This window comes from Taurulus bubalis, assembly GCF_910589615.1.
Source record: "Taurulus bubalis genome assembly, chromosome: 1".
Lineage (NCBI taxonomy): Eukaryota > Metazoa > Chordata > Actinopteri > Perciformes > Cottidae > Taurulus > Taurulus bubalis.
In genome coordinates, this window is record NC_136589.1 from 1,870,067 (window position 1) to 1,891,728 (window position 21,662).

General features: G+C 39.2%; 2 protein-coding genes across 2 annotated transcripts in view; both read right to left on the reverse strand.

The window, feature by feature from the left end:
• il1rl2 (interleukin 1 receptor-like 2) overlaps positions 1 to 7,730 on the reverse strand; it is a gene marked incomplete at its 5' end in the record, with an annotated part of 18,509 nt that extends 10,779 nt beyond the window's left edge. Inside the window, 3 exons of the mRNA XM_079225868.1 lie at positions 3,039 to 3,207; positions 5,202 to 5,406; positions 7,640 to 7,730. Of these exons, the coding sequence (XP_079081994.1) occupies positions 3,039 to 3,207; positions 5,202 to 5,406; positions 7,640 to 7,730 (465 nt within the window). The remainder of the gene's footprint in view (positions 1 to 3,038; positions 3,208 to 5,201; positions 5,407 to 7,639) is intronic.
• Positions 7,731 to 13,951: 6,221 nt separating this feature from the next.
• LOC306743408 (uncharacterized protein) lies at positions 13,952 to 17,181 on the reverse strand (the record flags this gene model as incomplete). The annotated part of the gene is made up of 5 exons (XM_079225911.1): positions 13,952 to 14,128; positions 15,085 to 15,147; positions 15,294 to 15,465; positions 16,775 to 16,826; positions 17,156 to 17,181. 5 exons carry the CDS (start codon positions 17,179 to 17,181, stop codon positions 14,001 to 14,003), a joined length of 441 nt encoding a protein of 146 aa, XP_079082037.1. The 3' UTR covers positions 13,952 to 14,000.
• Positions 17,182 to 21,662: the final 4,481 nt, after the last annotated feature.

A 21,662-nucleotide genomic window follows, 5' to 3' on the forward strand; every position in this document is an offset into this window, starting at 1 on the left:
AGTAGTATACAGTATGTAGTAGTAGTAGTATGCAGTATGTAGTAGTAGTAGTAGTAGTAGTATGTAGTAGTAGTATGTAGTAGTAGTATGCAGTATGTAGTAGTAGTAGTAGTAGTATGTAGTATGTAGTAGTATCTAGTATATAGTAGTAGTATGTAGTAGTAGTAGTATGTAGTAGTAGTAGTTGTATGTAGTATGTAGTAGTATCTAGTATATAGTAGTAGTATGTAGTAGTAGTAGTATGTAGTAGTAGTAGTTGTATGTAGTATGTAGTAGTATGCAGTATGTAGTCGTAGTATGTAGTCGTAGTATATAGTAATGTAACAATACAGTTTATTAGATCAACAGACTGTGAAATGTATCCTTTTTGTGAGAACACATCATCAGTATGTAGTAGTAGTATGTAGTAGTAGTATGTAGTAGTAGTATGCAGTATGTAGTAGTAGTATGTAGTATGTAGTAGTATACAGTATATACTAGTAGTATGTAGTAGTAGTATGCAGTATGTAGTAGTAGTAGTAGTAGTATGTAGTACTATGCAGTATGTAGTAGTAGTATGCAGTATGTAGTAGTAGTATGTAGTATGTAATAAGCAGAATGTTGTAGTAGTATGTAGTAATATGCAGTATGTAGTATTAGTATGTAGTAGTAGTATGCAGTATGTAGTAGTACTAGTATGTAGTATGTAGTAGTATACAGTATATACTAGTAGTATGTAGTAGTAGTATGCAGTATGTAGTAGTAGTAGTAGTAGTTGTATGTAGTAGTAGTATGCAGTAATAACAGTAGTATGTAGTAGTAGTAGTAGCATCATGCAGTCTGTAGTAGTAGTATGTAGTAGTATGCAGTATGTAGTAGTAGTATGTAGTAGTAGTTTGCAGTATGTAGTAGTAGTAGTAGTTTGTCGTAGTAGTATGTAGTAGTACTAGTATGTAGTATGTAGTAGTATGCAGTATATAGTAGTAGTGTGTATTAGTATTATGCAGCATATAGTAGTAGTAGTAGTAGTAGTAGTAGTAGTATGCAGTAATAGCAGTAGTATGTAGTAGTAGTAGTAGTAATAGTAGTAGTATGTACTAGTATGCAGTATGTAGTAGTAGGATGTAGTAGTAGTAGTAGTAGTAGTATGCAGTAATAGCAGTAGTATGTAGTAGTAGTAGTAATAGTAGTAGTATGTACTAGTATGTAGTAGTAGGATGTAGTAGTAGTAGTAGTATGTAGTAGTAGTGTGCAGTATGTAGTAGTAGTATGTAGTAGTACTAGTATGTAGTAGTAGTAGTATGTAGTAGTACTAGTATGTAGTAGTAGTATGCAGTATGTAGTAGTAGTATGTAGTAGTAGTAGTATGTAGTAGTACTAGTATGTAGTAGTAGTATGTAGTAGTACTAGTATGTAGTAGTAGTAGTATGTAGTAGTACTAGTATGTAGTAGTCGTAGTATGTAGTAGTACTAGTATGTAGTAGTAGTAGTATGTAGTAGTACTAGTATGTAGTAGTCGTAGTATGTAGTAGTACTAGTATGTAGTAGTAGTAGTATGTAGTAGTACTAGTATGTAGTAGTAGTAGTATGTAGTAGTACTAGTATGTAGTAGTAGTAGTATGTAGTAGTACTAGTATGTAGTAGTAGTAGTATGTAGTAGTACTAGTATGTAGTAGTCGTAGTATGTAGTAGTACTAGTATGTAGTAGTAGTAGTATGTAGTAGTACTAGTATGTAGTAGTAGTATGTAGTAGTACTAGTATGTAGTAGTAGTAGTATGTAGTAGTACTAGTATGTAGTAGTAGTAGTATGTAGTAGTCGTAGTATGTAGTAGTACTAGTATGTAGTAGTAGTAGTATGTAGTAGTACTAGTATGTAGTAGTAGTATGTAGTAGTACTAGTATGTAGTAGTAGTAGTATGTAGTAGTACTAGTATGTAGTAGTCGTAGTATGTAGTAGTACTAGTATGTAGTAGTAGTAGTATGTAGTAGTACTAGTATGTAGTAGTAGTATGTAGTAGTAGTACTAGTATGTAGTAGTAGTAGTATGTAGTAGTACTAGTATGTAGTAGTACTAGTATGTAGTAGTACTAGTATGTAGTAGTAGTAGTATGTAGTAGTACTAGTATGTAGTAGTAGTATGTAGTAGTACTAGTATGTAGTAGTAGTAGTATGTAGTAGTACTAGTATGTAGTAGTCGTAGTATGTAGTAGTACTAGTATGTAGTAGTAGTAGTATGTAGTAGTACTAGTATGTAGTAGTACTAGTATGTAGTAGTAGTAGTATGTAGTAGTACTAGTATGTAGTAGTCGTAGTATGTAGTAGTACTAGTATGTAGTAGTACTAGTATGTAGTAGTACTAGTATGTAGTAGTACTAGTATGTAGTAGTAGTAGTATGTAGTAGTCGTAGTATGTAGTAGTACTAGTATGTAGTAGTAGTAGTATGTAGTAGTACTAGTATGTAGTAGTACTAGTATGTAGTAGTACTAGTATGTAGTAGTAGTAGTATGTAGTAGTACTAGTATGTAGTAGTACTAGTATGTAGTAGTACTAGTATGTAGTAGTACTAGTATGTAGTAGTAGTAGTATGTAGTAGTACTAGTATGTAGTAGTACTAGTATGTAGTAGTAGTAGTATGTAGTAGTCGTAGTATGTAGTAGTACTAGTATGTAGTAGTAGTAGTATGTAGTAGTACTAGTATGTAGTAGTACTAGTATGTAGTAGTACTAGTATGTAGTAGTAGTAGTATGTAGTAGTACTAGTATGTAGTAGTAGTAGTATGTAGTAGTACTAGTATGTAGTAGTAGTAGTATGATGCCAGGTCAGTACACGCTGTGCACGTGTACCTGACGTGTGCAGCAGCAGGGGGCAGTGTTGCACTTATCAAATCACAAAAGAAAAATCAGTTTTTCAACCAGAAATGAGGAATATAAACAATGATTCATACAGTAGACGGCCTCTTTGACGCGTCACCGGGCCTGTGACGGCGTTGACAAGGTCACAGGGAGGTCACAGGGAGGTCACGCAGAGGTCACGCAGAGGTCACGCGCCCTGACGTACCTTCACCCAGCGCACGTTCCTCGTGTTGTTCAGCTTCAGGATCTCTTTCTGTTTGCAGGACAGGAATGCAGTGACTCCCACGGCGATGGATTTGTTTTCCGGCGGCTCGGGACACTGCCCCCTGGACACCGAGACCCCGAACGTCACCGTCAGGGATCCGGCCTGGTCCCTGAGGAGGAGAGGACCGTGAGACGGCTGAGATGGTCTATAGCAGGGGTGCCCACACTTTTTTGGCTCACAAGCTACTTTTAAAATGACCAAGTCAAAAAGATCTACCTACATTAATAATGCTTATATATATATATATATATATATATATATATATATATATATATATATATATATATATATATATATATATATATATATATATATATATATATGAATATACAGAGTATACTTTATATTTACAATATTGGTGTACCTTGCATAACTGCATGAACCCTTATGACACAATACAATTCTGTACATTTTTGGTCATTACATTTTGCTCTGATGACTTCACTGCATGGAACCAGCAGGGCTGCATAGTCCGGACAGCAGCTGCTGGTAGTCAGCGTCAGGCAGACCAAAGGGTCATCAGTCATGGTGGAACGCTGTTTGGACTTAATCTTTTTCATGTGGGAAAAGGCTGACTCTAGGGCTGCAACTAACGATTACTTTCATAAACGACTAATCTATCGACTATTTTTTCGATTAATCGACTAATCTAATGACTATTTCCCATAGCAAATTAAGAATAGTAACTCAAAATGTTGGAATTTGAACTTCAAATGTATTTGAGTAACAAGATCTGAACATCAGAACATCATCACAACAAATAAATTAAATAGTAATACAAATTAAAGTGCAAATATGCTTTAAAAGTAAAGAAAAAGTACAAATAAGGCTTTAAAGGTAACTCAACATAGCAATCAAGCCTCTGAAAGTGCAAAATAACTAAAGAATAACTGGGCTGCAAGTGCCATTCAAAGTCCAAAAGTTTAAAAAAATTGTCCATCCTACCCGATGATTAAAGCGCAAGGGTTTAAAGTAAATCAAAATGACTCATTACAGTCCCACGTCTTGCTGCTCCCTCCTTCAGGGGAACACACAATTGACACACGTTTTAAATTGTAATTCAGAAACGTGAGCATATTGACATGCTCTTAGTTGGTTGTATTCTGCATGTTTAACAACATGGAGAAACTCCTGTATCTCCGGACAGAGCTCTATAAGCCGTCTCACATCAGTGTGCAGCAGGAGGTCAGAGTGGCTGCAGTCCTTCTCCAGATGCGCACAGAACATCCGTCTTTGAAGAGCTCTCGCTCGATTAGACCATCTTTGTTGCCACATCCGTGATCTCTTTCATGTTTAGCGTTGTAGCGCATAATGCTAACAAACAAATACTCAAATTATTTGTGGAAACTGATGTATTTTTTTTATTAAAAAGAATATATATATATATATATATATATATATATATATATATATATTGTCGTGATGTCATAGTCTTCAACCAATCAGATCTTTAGTTTGACATGTGGGCGTATTCTTTGATGTCCAGCGCCTGCATGCTGGCACTGGACGTGTGATTGGTCAACAGAAAGCTAACTAGCTAGCTGCTAGCAGAACTTAGTAGTAGTCAGAGAAGTTAAGACATTGTCGGGTTTTTTTAACACTCACTGGCTGAAGGAGGAGGAGAAACGGACTTGCTGGTGGATTTACTGATGACGCCTTCCTCGCGGGCTATGGGCATGTTTGGCGGTGACGATCCTAATATTGACTGCGCTGTCAGGAGGACATTTTCCGCCCTAAAACGGGCAGCGCCGCCACAGTGTTGTTTTTATGAAGTGCCGCGGTTTTGTTGGATTGTTTTGTCATGTTTTGTTATAACTAAATGTGATGGTTCTTGTTGATGTGGACTACATGTATTGTCCGTTAATGACGCTGCATCCCGTCATGCGCATATTTATGTAAACTATATCAGACAGCACAGAAGGTCCAGGTAGAAAATGCACGGCCCGCCACTGATATATTTCAAGTTCTCTGAACTTCAATCAAATATTTATATTTTTCAATATTTTCAGTGAAATAACTTTTTAATATTGACTTCCACTGACTAATCTAAATATAACTGTCTGATACCGACCAGAAGGCCAGACGGCCAGAAAGAAAGAATACCTTTTCTCACAGGTGTAGGCTCCAGCATGAGACACCTGCACAGGTAGGAACCACAGCAGCCCGTCCCGGACCTCCACCCCGGGGGGCAGGCCGCGCCCCGCCCCCCGGCTCCACGTCACGCTGGCATGGGCGTCCACTAAGAGGCACCTGAGCAGGAAGAGGTGGCCGGCGCTCACGTGGTAGGTGTCCGTCTCCCCGCTGAGGTCTGGGGGAGAGATCAGCGAACAACTTCAGCACCGGGCCGCCATGTGACGCGCTGCAGGCATGAGGTTTTTTAATAATCTATTTAAAATTAGCATCCATTCAAAAATACTTTAAAAATTGTTTTTTAATAAATATTCAATAACATATAAGTGTATATTCATAAACTTAATTTGATATATTCTATATTAAATCAGACCCTGATGGCACAGTGCTGTGTACAGCACTGCTCTAAGGTACATGTTTTATTCTTTTCTTTAGAGGTACTGAAGCCTTTATGATTCTGTGTGAGCGCTGCATCCTCATGCTTTTACTTTCATTGTCATGCCGCGTTTTAACGACACGGTCGGCAGAACGAACGCCGTTGTTATCATTTCAGCTCAAATATGAAATTACACCAAAAACACAGAAGAAATGTCACATTTTGAGGACATTTCGGCGGTTACAAAGTTACTAACGTTAACTAGCCCAGGGATTAAGAATGGAAGTCACCTCTGCAGGAAGGCAGGTAGAGAACACACACACACCCACACACACACACACACACATATGTGTATATATATATAGTGCCGTTTTTCTCAAATGTATAACTACATTTATGTATATGTGCATTTAGGGTTGATAGAGGAGGCAGACTGGTGGGTTGTGATGGGAAACTCCAGCATGTATTAAACCCTCTGAGGGGAAGTCATGATGTATTGACGCATACAGGTGCTTATGAAAGAAGCTCCGCTTATGTGCAATACCTTCCTGTGTCTGCACATCAGGCCTCACATAGACCACCTCATGTTTATGGTATTTATGTCCCTCTGCATGTATAACCTCATGTTTATGGTATGTATGTCCCTCTGCATGTATAACCTCATGTTTATGGTATGTATGTCCCTCTGCATGTATAACCTCATGTTTATGGTATGTATGTCCCTCTGCATGTATAACCTCATGTTTATGGTATGTATGTCCCTCTGCATGTATAACCTCATGTTTATGGTATGTATGTCCCTCTGCATGTATAACCTCATGTTTATGGTATGTATGTCCAGCTCTGGGTGTTGAAGGCTTATGACAGATGGCATTATTGATTCCTTGTTTAACTTGCAGTAATCTAGTGAAGCTGCTGCTGTATTCATGAAGTCCGTTCTGAAGCTCGTTTTCATTGCGTAACTTCACACCGAGTGAACGGTTTCCTTGGCAACATGCTGACGTCTTTCATGTGTGAGACTTCCTGCAGACTCGACCGTGAAGGTGTGCTTGTGAGTGTTTGCCACCTTTGACCTATTTGTGTGCGGTAGAAACCACCCGGATCATCTCAGATAATAATCCTCTTGTTTAATTATGGAAACATTTGCTGAAAGCGCAGTGCCATTTGCTTCACTTCTTAAGGGAACTCCTAACAATTAATGTGCAGTTGAGTTTTTAACCGTTGAGCGGGTTATAAACAGAATTTTAAATAGGATATAGACAGATTATAAACGGGTTTTAAACGGATTATGTACGGGTTATGGATGGGTTTTAAACAGGTTATATACAGGTTGTAACCAGGTATGACCGTTATGAACGTTATAGAACAGGTTATAAACAGTTGAGAATGGGTTATAAATGGTTATGAACGTTATAAACGTGTTATAAACGTTATGAACGGTTATACACATGTTATAAACAGTTGTAAGCGTTACAAACGGGTTATAAACAGTTTATAAATGTTATAAACCGTCATGAACTGTTATGAACGGTTACATGCAGGTTATAAACAGTTGTAAACGTTGCAAACGGGTTATAAACGGTTTATAAACAGTTATAACCCATTATGAACAGTTATACACATGTTATGAACAGTTATACATGTTACAAACGGGTTATAAACGGTTTATAAACGATATAAACCGTTATAAACTGTTATGAATAGTTATACACAGGTTATAAACAGTTGTAAATGGTTATAAACAGGAAAAGTAGCGGAGCAGTAGGATCCCTGCACTGTGACTTTCTATTCATTATTCAACAGCTTAAATATGTGTAATTCAGTGTTTTTCCCTAAAAGGAAGTCAATGTTTTCTTTAACCATCGTGTTCATTCTTTGAGTCAGCAAATAATATTCAAAATCAACAATGCCATACATGACTATGTCATAAAGTTCTCGTCGAGCAGCCAGTTTCTGGGTTTTAAAAATGATTTCTAGCAGCAGAAGCTTTTAGATTACAAGAAGAGTAATACAACTAAAGTACCCAAATACTCACTGTGCGCCTCGGTGGAGGCGGCAGCCGGCTGCGCAGACAGCAGCGCAGGCAGCAGCGCAGACAGCAGCAGGGTCCAGCCAGCCGCTGCCATCGTCCTTTGGGGGAAAAGACAGGTCACATTTGGTTGGAGCCCCGGGGATTCCTCCGGCATGGCTCAGTGTTCTCAGCTCTGACTCTCTTGGTTGGCACATTTCCTGACGTCTCTCACTTGAACCCACTTGACCTCACGCTCCCAGTAAAGGGAAGTGAGAGCGATCCAAGGAAGGCGGGGCCCCAACACTCCCAGTAAAGTCCCAGGAAGTTCCACGGACAGTTTTCTCCTGAATATATCCTATTTCATATTTAAATATATATATATATATATATATATATATATATATATATATGACTTTATTTGACTTTTATTATGACTGTATATATCTTTCATCCCTGTTGCTTCTTTATATATTTGATCTTTTATCTGTGTTTGTATCTTCAATTGTAAGGCGCTATTGATGACGACAAAAACATTTCCCCTTGGGGATTAATAAAGTATATATTCATTCATTCATTTATTCATATATCGCGAAATGGTCCTGTTAAAGACATTTTTATTTTATTTTCCAGATTCTCTTCTTGCTTTTCTCAAATTCTGTGGGGAGCGTTTTTATTTTTTAATTTTTCTGAATTATGTGTTTTACAATCCAGTCACATTTTAGCATCAGAAATAAAAAATGCTGATGAATAGAAGTTCAACAGTTCATAAGATATTCATGAATATACATACATTATTTATATATACACATACATTATTTTTATATATATATATATATATATATATATATATATATATATATATATATATATATATATATATATATATATATATATATATATATATATATATATATATATATATATATATATATATATATATATATATATATATATATATGTATGTATGAGTAATACAGATTTATTTAATGTTATCTTCATTGAAAAAAACAGTGTTTTTCTTTGCAAAATAAGGACATTTCTAAGTGACCCCAAACTTTTGAATGGTAGTATACATTTATAATAATCAAAGATTATGGTACCTTTAACTTAATATTGAATTGCGCAACCTTTTAATGGCAATCCCTGCAATCAAGCATTGAGAATTTAAAAATGATTTCTGTTGAACCACTATATATATATATATATATATATATATATATATATATATATATATATATATATATATATATATATATATATATATATATATATATATATATATATGAATACTATAAAACAGTTGAGTCGATCTGAAAGTATTTTCCACAGAACCACTGTCCAGTATAATAATATGATCTTGAACTCACCAGTTAGGGAGCTGAGGCTCGGCGCTGCAACAACCTTCTAAAGAGCTGCTGGTTTCCGTTCTCAGTCTCCACCTCGTCTTCCTCTCTTCCTCTCACCCTGCATTCAATGTTCTACTTAACAGAAGAAGAAGAAAGTCCCTCTGGGTTTGCACCGTGATGATGAATAAAAGTTCAGTAGAGCTTGGGCTCTGAATGTAGGCCAGCAGACCTCAGCGCTTCATGGGAAAGTGACAGTTGTGCCAATTGTGTCAATAAAACAACAACAAAAAAGAGTTTGATTTTCTCAGTCATCACAACCTCTTGAGACTTTTCAGACAATCCGTCTAACCTTTTAAAAACCCACCTATTTTTAGGCCCTTTCCTTGAAAATGTCGTCCCCAAACTAAAAAGGGTGTATCTCTGCAACCACTAGGGCTGTTTGAATAAAGTTGGTGTTGTAATAAAAGGTACACATGTGAGATTTTATTCAGATGTGTAAACATCAGTCTATATGTTACTGGTTAAGAGTAAATGAAGATGATACACAGAAAAAAAATGAAAAGGTTTCAGGCTTATGGCTTAAAGGCTTATAAAAAAATCACTTTCAGGATGATTATTACTTTGAAATGATGCAGCTGTAAGGTCCAACTCTAACCCAAATCATACACAATATGTGAACATTCTCTAACCCAAATCATAACTCAATATGTGAACATTCTCTAACCCAAATCATAACTCAATATGTGAACATTCTCTAACCCAAATCATAGCTCAATATGTGAACATTCTCTAACCCAAATCATAGCTCAATATGTGAACATTCTCTAACCCAAATCATAACTCAATATGTGAACATTCTCTAACCCAAATCATAACTCAATATGTGAACATTCTCTCTGCAAAGGCTGACTTTGATAAAGTGAAGCAGAACAAGTTAGAGGGTTTAGAACAGAGAACATTCAGGAGAGGACTCCAACATTTGCATTGGAGCACATTTGTGCACATCTGTGACATTTTAGTTTTCTCATGTACTAAACCATATATTTCACTTGTGTATTACTTATGATGTTCAATACATCCAATTACAGCAGTTTGGGGCTTTTTTCACAAAACAAGCTATGATTTACAGTTTTATAATTTAAATATTTTTAAAGTGATAAGATGTTATTCTTCCTGAAAACAGAACATCTTTACTGATTGAGATAAAACCTTTATTAAACAATATCAGTGTCCTTATCTCTCTCCATATCTGACATTCAATTTAACTTTTGCAGTGATCAGTCAAGTTTAAACATCAATGAAAAGCAGATCCTATTTTGAGAAATGATGCGTTCAAGGGCCGTCAAACTGTTGACCCTTTTAAACAACTTTATTCAGAACTTCCTTTTCATAGCCACGTTTTGTCTGCATGACATGTAACTTGGACAAACATATAACAAAAGTAAAGTCTTTGAAAGCCAATTTCCATAGAAAAGTTCACAGTTTGCTGCTTGAGCTCATTCAAGCATTTTCTTTATGTTACACATATTTACACGTTTTATCACACATACCGTAAAAGCCGGGTTACAAGCCGTTAGTACCTTCGGTCGTTGTCCCCGCTGTAGGAAACTAGTGCTGCTGCTAGCTCCCCACTGCTGCTGCCCGCATCCCCTCTGCCCAAGTCGAGCCGGGGCTGGCCCCGCTACCTTCGGTGGTTGTCGGGGAACTAGCGAGAGCTAGCGGAAGTTAGCGGGGAACTAGCAGCAGCGCTACAGCGGGGAAGTTCAACAGTTCATAAGAACACAGCGCTACAGCGGGGAACTAGCGGGGACACCCACCGAACATAGTAGCGACTTGTAACCCGACTTTTATGGGATGTCGATTTTACAGCGACTCACGATGCGTCCTTCTTCGTCCACATTGTTCTTCAGTCTCCACCTTTTAGTCTGCGGTTCACATCCTGATGCAAACTGATGAGCAAAGCATCTTTGGCCTCTTCTCATGACTCACTCTCCCATGAGCACGTGATGTACATGATGTGCATTATGTGCATTATGTGCATGATGTAGCCATATGTAGCTAAACATAGCTAAACGTAGCTACAAGTAGATAAACGTAGCTATACGTAGCTATTCGTAGCTAAACATAGCTAAACGTAGATAAACGTAGATAAACATAGCTAAACGTAGATAAACATAGTTAAACGTAGATAAACGTAGATAAACGTAGATAAACATAGCTAAACGTAGATAAACGTAGCTAAACGTAGATAAACATAGTTAAACGTAGATAAACGTAGATAAACGTAGATAAACATAGCTAAACATAGCTAAACGTAGATAAACGTAGAGAAACATAGTTAAACGTAGATAAACGTAGATAAACGTAGTTAAACGTAGATAAACGTAGATAAACATAGTTAAACGTAGATAAACGTAGATAAACATAGTTAAACGTAGATAAACGTAGATAAACATAGTTAAACGTAGATAAACATAGCTAAACATAGCTAAACGTAGATAAACGTAGATAAACATAGTTAAACGTAGATAAACATAGTTAAACGTAGATAAACGTAGCTAAACGTAGATAAACATAGTTAAACGTAGATAAACGTAGATAAACGTAGATAAACATAGCTAAACATAGCTAAACGTAGATAAACGTAGATAAACGTAGATAAACATAGTTAAACGTAGATAAACGTAGCTAAACGTAGTTAAACGTAGATAAACGTAGATAAACATAGTTAAACGTAGATAAACATAGCTAAACATAGTTAAACGTAGATAAACGTAGATAAACGTAGATAAACGTAGTTAAACGTAGATAAACATAATTAAACGTAGATAAACGTAGTTAAACGTAGATAAACATAGTTAAACGTAGATAAACGTAGATAAACGTAGATAAACATAGTTAAACGTAGATAAACGTAGCTAAACGTAGTTAAACGTAGATAAACGTAGATAAACATAGTTAAACGTAGATAAACGTAGATAAACGTAGATAAACGTAGATAAACGTAGTTAAACATAGCTAAACATAGTTAAACGTAGATAAACATAGTTAAACGTAGATAAACATAGTTAAACATAGCTAAACATAGTTAAACATAGCTAAACATAGTTAAACGTAGATAAACGTAGATAAACGTAGATAAACGTAGATAAACATAGATAAACATAGTTAAACGTAGATAAACATAGTTAAACGTAGATAAACATAGTTAAACGTAGATAAACATAGTTAAACATAGCTAAACATAGTTAAACGTAGATAAACATAGTTAAACGTAGATAAACGTAGTTAAACATAGCTAAACATAGTTAAACGTAGATAAACGTAGATAAACGTAGATAAACGTAGATAAACGTAGTTAAACATAGCTAAACATAGTTAAACGTAGATAAACATAGTTAAACGTAGATAAACATAGTTAAACGTAGATAAACATAGTTAAACATAGCTAAACATAGTTAAACGTAGATAAACATAGTTAAACGTAGATAAACGTAGTTAAACATAGCTAAACATAGTTAAACGTAGATAAACATAGTTAAACGTAGATAAACGTAGATAAACATAGTTAAACGTAGATAAACGTAGCTTAACGTAGATAAACATAGTTAAACGTAGATAAACGTAGATAAACATAGATAAACGTAGCTAAACGTAGATAAACGTAGATAAACGTAGATAAACATAGATAAACGTAGATAAACATAGCTTAACGTAGTTAAACGTAGATAAACATAGTTAAACGTAGATAAACGTAGATAAACATAGCTTAACGTAGTTAAACGTAGATAAACATAGATAAACGTAGCTAAACGTAGATAAACGTAGATAAACGTAGATAAACGTAGATAAACATAGATAAACATAGATAAACGTAGATAAACGTAGATAAACATAGATAAACGTAGATAAACGTAGTTAAACGTAGATAAACATAGATAAACGTAGCTAAACGTAGCTAAACGTAGATAAACGTAGATAAACGTAGATAAACGTAGTTAAACGTAGATAAACATAGATAAACGTAGATAAACATAGATAAACGTAGATAAACGTAGCTTAACGTAGAGAGCGAGGCTGTGAACATGTTCATGTTTATTATAAGTTGTACCGTGGAGGTCTGTGGGGACCGACTCGCTTCAGGAGACGACCTCATCTCAGAGGTTTGAGTGCTTCCATTTCTCAGCACTAGAGGTCACCAGTTCACCAGCTTCTCCCTGGAACCTCGTCACAAGTTCAGCAGCGCTGTCTTCTCGGGGTACAGCGCCCTCTTGCCCCTCACCGGCATCCGATACCTCACCTCCTTCCAAAACCCGGAGGAGGGGCAGAGGGACGGCTGTGCCTCGTCCCGCCCTCCTTTCTCTTCGTGCTCTCTCGCCAGAAGGGATAATAATCGAGCACTGACACCACGATGTTCTAACAGTACAGTTGTCACGGTTCAGCGCCACACGTTTCTCTATTAGTTGTTTTCATCCTGTCTGTTTACTAACTGTCCTGTCATTTCAGATCCTGCTCCAAGCCCCCTTCATCAGTCACTCCCTCCTCATCAGCCCTCATTCCATGCACCTGGCCCATCCCCGTCTCACCTGTAGCGCATTCCCTCAATAGTCTTCACTACTTAGGTCCCCTCACTTGCACTTTTGCTACCTGTCTCGTGAGTCGTGCTTCTGGGTCCTACTCCTTCTAACCGTTACAACAATGGCAAATAAACTCAGAGGAACCTAATTTGTTTTCTCCGCTGAGAAGCAGGAGGTGAACATGAACCCATATGAGGAAGTCAATGCATTAATCATTCACAGCGTTTGCTGTGAATGACGTCTCTTGTTGCAAATGTTAAGCTAAATATTCAAGAAAACACTTAAACTCCAGTATAGAATAAATACCATGACTCCATACAATGTCATGTTTTTTAATTGCATTTTTTTTAATTGAAACAGTTTTAATTGACGTCTTCTGTCCTCTATTATTCTACTACTTTTCCAGACGCTTTAGATTGTTGCCGTCGTGTCGGTGTGGAGGTATTTAGGCAGCATCGTGGCTCACCCGTCCCCGGCATGCAGTCCCGGCCCGCGATGAAGAGCTTGTACCCGCAGGCCTTCTCCAACACCTGGGGCAGTGTGTGCAGGGCGAACGCCTCCACCTGCTGGCTGAACCCGGCGGCACAGGCCTGAGGGTACGCCACGTAGGCGTCGTACGACAAGAAGAACAGAAGAACTCTTTTTAGGGTATTTCCGGTGGTGGTCAAGTCATTTTATGACTTTATTTACCACGTTGCATTATCCTTCTGAACCCTAACGCCATCCGGCAATATAATCATCAGATTTTCCTCTTTCCTACGGGCCATAGGCAAAGGTTTATGCATGTATTGTTACTTCTCAATAGTTTCTGTATTTTATATTTATTTTATATAGCCCAACATCACAAAAACAAGTTTGCCTCGGAGGGCTTTACAGTCTGTAACATGACATCCTGTCCCGGGACCTCACATTGGATCAGGAAAAACTCCCCCAATAAAGATAGTAAAAACCCTTTAACAGGGAAAACAGGAAGAAACCTGAGGGATCCAAGGCTGCAGGCAGGATCCAGGCAATTGTTGATCTCAGGGAATCTATTAGCAACTGGCCAGGAACTACGGATGAAAACCACTCTTTGAACTGATCATACCAGAAAGATAACTGTCGTGATTGATAGTGTGTTTAAATGGAGTGTTTTTGATTGTTTTTCCCCTCTTTAGTTGAATGCAGCAAACACAGATTACTTACTTAAAGACTTGGTTTTCTAACCTCTAACCTTAAGGTTCCTAGGACTTACTACAGTAAATGTCACACTGACTCAGCATTAGGCTCTGCATTGTGTTGTGTGAAGATGAATTTGGATGCAGTGCTCCACAGCAGAGGTCTTCAACAGGGTTTTTGGTTGGTTATACATTTGTTTTCCTTTATTTTATATCCAACATATTGTGAACACACCACATTTGATGTGCATTGGTTCCATAATACGCTGAAGATGCATTGACATAAATATTTCAAATCTAAAACTGAAGTATCACATGACTGTCCATGTCGGTTCCTCCGGCAGGTAATTGATCTGCAGCACAGAAGACGCTGCGGACGGGGGACTCACCCAACTGGGCCGTGAGTTTCACGTTGGCCGGTTCGCGGATTTGTGGCGCCTCAGATGTCACAACTGAAAAGACGTGAAATACAGATGTTGAGGTCATGTAATCACAGGAATATACTGTAAATGGATTGTTACTGCTGTGACCTTTACTGTGACCTTTGTGCAGGTCACTAGTGTCGTGGACACCGTGAAGCACCGATGTCCATTCTCACCTGAGACCGACGCCTCGATGGTCTCCGACACGGATCCCCTCATGCCCCCGAGAGTGAAGGTCAGGGTGCAGGTGTAGAAGGCGTTGTCATTTAGCTCCACCCCGTCGATCTTCAGTTTGGTCCTATGGAGGTAGGTGTAGCGGCCTTTCCCGTCCTCGATGTGTTCACAGCCCTAGAAGAGCAGTGAAGGTGCTCTGAGGTGTGAGAGAGGAAGGGGGGACTGATGTGTTCATTCTAGCTGCAGTGCACACCAACAACCACCAGGTGGCCCATGTGAGCAGTCAAGATGGCGCTCTGTTGTTCTCCGGCTGCCACACCTCGACACGCATCTAAAGCTGCACAGCTGAAGCCTAAAAAGACGAGGATGAGAGAGATTGTCCTTGAGTAGCCTCCATACCTCCAACACTGCAAGACTAAATTAATCTGAAGCCAATGCTGCAATTGTTGTGCCTATCCTACTACACTTCCCACTACCACCACCAGAACCACAACAACTCAAATTACCAGGACACACACTGGAACGCTGCCATGACATTTGGTCTTCAGACGACTGCAACTGTTGTGATTATTCCAAAACTATTCAGCCCTTTCTCCACCACAACAACCACGACTACTAAAGCTACCAGGACACATGCTGGTAACTTCTGTAATGGACGGCTCAATGGGCAATGCCCCAACCCCGATGACACATTATTTTACAGTTGTGCTGATGAAAGAGCTTTCATCCAACGCTGGCAACTCATTTAGTCTTCAAATACTGAAATTGCATCGAACTCTCTCCCTATTAAACTGATATAACTAATATCGCTCCTTCACCAATGAGGAAGGGAGCTGCCTTTTTTGTCCGGTGGGAGTGGCCAGCTTATCCAGTGAAGTTCAGTAAGCCTGCGCTGGAGCAGGTTAACATTTTTGGATGTGTTGCTATGGTGATTTATTAAAGCTTGCTTCGAGAAACCGAAAAGCCTGACCTACGTCATCTTATCCCGAAAATTAGCCCGCTAACTCAGGAAGCCAGCTACGAGAAATAGGGCCCAGGAGAGGTCCTTAAGCTTAAAGTCATACAATTTCCCAAAAGATATTTGTGTGATGGAGCCTGTAATCTGCTAAATTAGCCATGGACAGACAGAGAGATGCACGCTTCTGAGCGCATGATCTCCCCACTGTGAGAGGATATGTCCTGATTTTAGCAGCTTTTCACTCACATCTGAATATATTTTTGTTTTGTGGGTTTTGGTTTTGGAAACTCTGACATGTTACTGATGTGCCAGTAGGGGGCGCTGTTTTACCCCCCCTCAAAAAGCACTGTTTAAGAATAAATACCATGACTCCATACAATGTCATGTTTTTTTAATTGCATTTTTTTAAATTGTAAAAGTTTTAATAGACGTCTTTTGTCCTCTATTATTCTATTACTTTTCCAGACGCTTTAGATTGTTGCCGTCGTGTCGGTATGGAGGTATTTAGGCAGCATCGTGGCTCACCCGTCCCCGGCATGCAGTCCCGGCCCGCGATGAAGAGCTCGTACCCGCAGGCCTGCATCCAACGCTGGCAACTCATTTAGTCTTCAAATACTGAAATTGCATCGACTATCCCAAACATCTACCACAAACAACCCCAAAACAACCAGCACTACCCTCTCTGAAAAACCTGTGAACTCCTGTATTGGAAAGATCAACGGGCACTATGCCAACCCTGTGACCTGAGAATGTTACAGACAATAGACAACACTCCCAGGTAATTGGGGTCTGAGGTGGGTATGTTCCTGCTGTGGAATTTATAATTAACATGTAATTAGATGTCCGTCACATGCTGTTCCTCATTTACAAAAGGAAGCTAGACTGGTTTTGTGCATGTATCGTTACTTCTCAATAGTTTCTGTATTGGACATGGCGTACAGCATCACGTCACGATGTTATTTGAAATGTATTTGATGATCTCAGGGAATCTATTAGCAAATTGCTAGGAACTACGGGGGAAACCACACTTTGAACTGATCATACCAGAAAGATAACTGTTGTTATTGATTGTGTGTTCAAATGGAGTGTTTTTGAAAATCAGATGACTAAAAAGCAAAGGAAAACGTCTAGTGGTTAATGTCCTGAGATGCGCCTTTAATTGTTTTTTAAATGACAGATTATTACCAGTGTGAGTTATATGAGGAGGAAGTGAATTCCAAGCAGTAATTGCACAGAAAATAACAGTGAGTTTGAGGAGGCTTGTTCTTGGGGTTGGAGGTATCAAGTGACCTAAACTAGCGTTCCTTGTGTGATGGTTATGTCTGTTAGATTTATATTGTAACTGATTGAAGAAATATTCAGGTGTCTGATTAAATACGACCTTCCTGAAAAACGTGAGAAGGTTATAGTGAAGAAGAGTTTCCACTGAGAACCATGACAGGCGAGATGCATATATGCTGTATTAGTTCTTATTGAACACTGGAGTGCTAATCTGACAGCTCGGTTTTTAACCAGTTGTGGTTTGTTTATGTCCTTCTGTAACACCTGACAAACAATAGAGTGTTAAATAAGTAAAGCACTTTCTGGTCATAGCTGTGCTCCTTCCCATTCTAGTGACAATGCCATCAATGTGCTCAGACCAGACAGCTGTTGGTCTTCTTGACCTGTTCTATTGCTGAACCTGACAGGTGAAGCTGTGTGTCACCATTAAAGTCACCGTTAAGGTTAAGAACGTACACAAACTCCGGAGGTTGGCCGTGGCGATCGAACGTTTCACTAAAACGTTAATAAGGACCCCTTACAACTTTGAATTTCACTAACAGACACGTCTCTGTAACCTACCTAAGTATGTGTGTATCTGTGACCCAAAATGACCTTACAACTTTGCCAATCAGGAAATTGGGTGGGTACGTTGTTGTTGTTGTTGCGAAATGTATAATTACTATGTAATTAGAGGTGCGTCACATGCTGTTCCTCATTTACAAAAGGAAGCTAGACTGGTTTTGTGCATGTTTTGTTACTTCTCAATAGTTTCTGTATTGGACATCATCACGACACGATGTTATTTGAATTAAATTAAAATATAATTGTTCAATTCAGTTTGTTTTGTATAGCCCAACCTCACAAATACAAGTTTGTCTCAGAGGGCTTTACAGTCTGTAACATAACATCCTGTCCCGGGACCTCACATCGGATCAGGAAAAACTAAAAAAATAAAGATAGTAAAAACCCTTTCACAGGGAAAACAGAAAGAAACCTGAGGCAGAGCAACAGAGGAGGATCCCTCTCCCCGGATGGACAGAATGATGTCATGTGACCAGAATTAATAACAATTCTGGAGCGCCGTTCCAGTTGTAGCCTCAGGTCCGTGTTGTCCGGTGTGGTTTCTGCTTCTTTAACCGTCTGCTTCAATGTTGAACCTGTTGTTGTGAGATGCTCTTCTACACACCTCTGTGGTAACAAGTGGTTCTGTGAGGTACCAGTCTGGCCAGTCTCCTCTGACTTTGCATTTTTGGAGAGGGCTGGATTTTTGATCTTCTTCCGAAACATTCCAACAGCCACTTTTCTTCTGTGCCAGTTCCATCAGCATAATTAGAGCATTGTGCCTTAATGGCCACACCTCATCAGCTCCCTATTTAAAGCATTGTAGCAATTCAACTGTCAGACATCAGTCCCAGCAGAATTTGCGGAGTTTATAATTACTATGTAATTAGAGGTGCGTCATGTTCCTCATTTACAAAAGGAAGCTAGACTGGTTTTATGCATGTTTTGCTACTTCTCAATAGTTTCTGTATTGGACATCATCACAACACGATGTTATTTGAAATATAATTAAAATATAATTGTTCAATTCAATTCAGTTTATTTTGTATAGCCCAGCATCACAAATACAAGTTTGTCTCAGAGGGCTTTACAGTCTGTAACATAACATCCTGTCCCGGGACCTCACATCGGATCAGGAAAAACTAAAAAAATAAAGATAGTAAAAACCCTTTCACAGGGAAAACAGGAAGAAACCTGAGGGAGAGCAACAGAGGAGGATCCCTCTCCCCGGATGGACAGAATGATGTCATGTGACCAGAATGAACAACGTAACAGAGTTACAGCACATTACATGAATATGACAGACATTATTCATATAATGAGTAGTAGGCATGGACCACGATCCAGATAACCACGATCCATGAAGCAGAAGGAGGTAGAGAGGAGGGAGGTGAGGGGGGCATCAGCAGGGCCATGGCAGGAGGGGAATCAGACATCATCAGACATCATCAGACATCATCAGACATCATCAGACATCATCAGACATCATCAGACTTCATCAGACATCATCAGACTTCATCAGACATCATCAGACATCATCAGACATCAGTCCCAGCAGAGAGACAGTGTACTGGCCCCATGGAATGAAACAGGGCTGGTGGGGAGGATCCGGCGGAAATCTGACTCGGAGGAGTGGAGGGCGACGGGACGGACCCTAGAGAAGGACCTTTTGACGCACGCCTCAGCTAAAAAGGGTGATCAAATTCTGATTTGGATTATTACAAACTCGTGCATGCGATAAACACATTAAAAACTAGACCGACACCACACACACACCATAGGGTATATTTGGATGAAAATGAAGGTTTTGGAAAATGACCATAAGTCATGTTAACTATTAAAGGTAAGATGTTCCATATTTGATTGACACGGAGCCACACTCTCAAATTTGAGGACGTCTGCTTTACCTGCCCCTCCTGAGAGAGTCAGATGTTGCAGAAGGGTTGGCTCGGTGGGCGTATCAATGAGTGAACCGTAGACAACGCTATTGTCGGTACAGTTGATGACATCACAGTCAAACACGTTTCTGCTGTCTGATTGCTCCCTATAAATTAGCTGTGAAGAGATTTAATGTGCATATTTGGAATTATTCTCACATCGGGCCCTGATGGTCCGATGGTGAGCGGACAAGGAACCGAACAAATAATGAAATATGACGCGGTGGATTTGTCGTACCGTTAGGAGTGGTCTTCAGGAACATGGGGGGAGGGGGGGCGTTACAGCTGACTGATTTTGCTCCACAACATTCACCACGTGTGGAAAGTCACATGCAAGTTGATTCACTACACTGCACCGCACACGTGGCACATGGGAGAGATGCAGATATGAGGAGGTGTGGTTTGGAGTGAATGAGGAAGAGATAGAGGGTTGGTTTATGAGGGACATTTATTGGACCAAGAGTAATGCTGCTGTTCCTGTCTCCGTCTCCCAAGCAAGCTGAGTTGTTAGGGGAGATTCCACATGTTTCCTTGGCCCGAGGCCAGGAATGGAGAAGAGGGCATGGCTGGCTGGCTGCGCACGCAGACTCTGCTTTCTGATCTCAGGCCTTCATGAGCTCCTCAGGACCGGTACAGTAAACAGTACGGGAAATAAATATTCACAGGTTTAGTGATTATTTGAGAAAGTACAATACGATGCTGCTTCACTGAAACAGTTGGCTGGACACAGTATAATGTATGACACCAGAGGGTCTGAGAATAACTACTGGCGTTAGTTAGTAAGTTATGCTAAGTAATGGTGATAGGAGGCAGATCTCCAGTACAGGGCACCTATTCCGAGGCCCGGGTGGAGGTACAATGTGGTTTCTGTACTTCTGTGCAGTAATAATTGTGTTCTCTATCACCAGAAGGGGCAACTGGGCAACACCAATTATAGTGAAATAGAACCAGCAACCACAGTCGTGTTTGAACCGACAGAGCACACATCAGAGGAGTGTGCCAAAGCTCAAAAACATTTTACACATCGTTAGTTGTTTAATCTGTTTTTCTAACTCATTCCAAGTTAAATTGTTCAAAGATGAAACCTTCTGTAAGCATGTTGCGTCATAAGGATTTTCCTCCGACAGACTTTGAAGTTCTAAAGTATCTCACTTTCACTGATTGCTTTGAATCAGAGAACACTGAGCACAATTTGGACATTAAATAAAACGTATTTGGAATCCACATGGAACACAACAGTGCTGTAATACGTCACAATAAAGGGCTGAATTTGGCTGAGAAGAAATATGCGAATGATCGCAAGGCTGACGTCTCGTTCGAATGAACGAGACGTTTGAGGCGGTTCAGCCTTTGAGGAACCGACATAGCCTGACGTCAATCATCTCGGTAATTTAAGCTGGATAATAGGACATTTGATCGACTTGTTGAACCAGGTACGAGACAGGTCCCAGGACACCTACTGGAAATCCCTGTCATGGACAAAATGATGGGCAACGCGCCAACCCTGATGACACTTTAGTTTTCCTGCTGTGCCGATGAAAGAGCCTACATCCAACCCTGATGACACATTAGTTTTACTGCCGATGAAAGAGCCTACATCCAACCCTGATGACACAGTAGTTTTACTGCTGTGCCGATGAAAGAGCCTACAT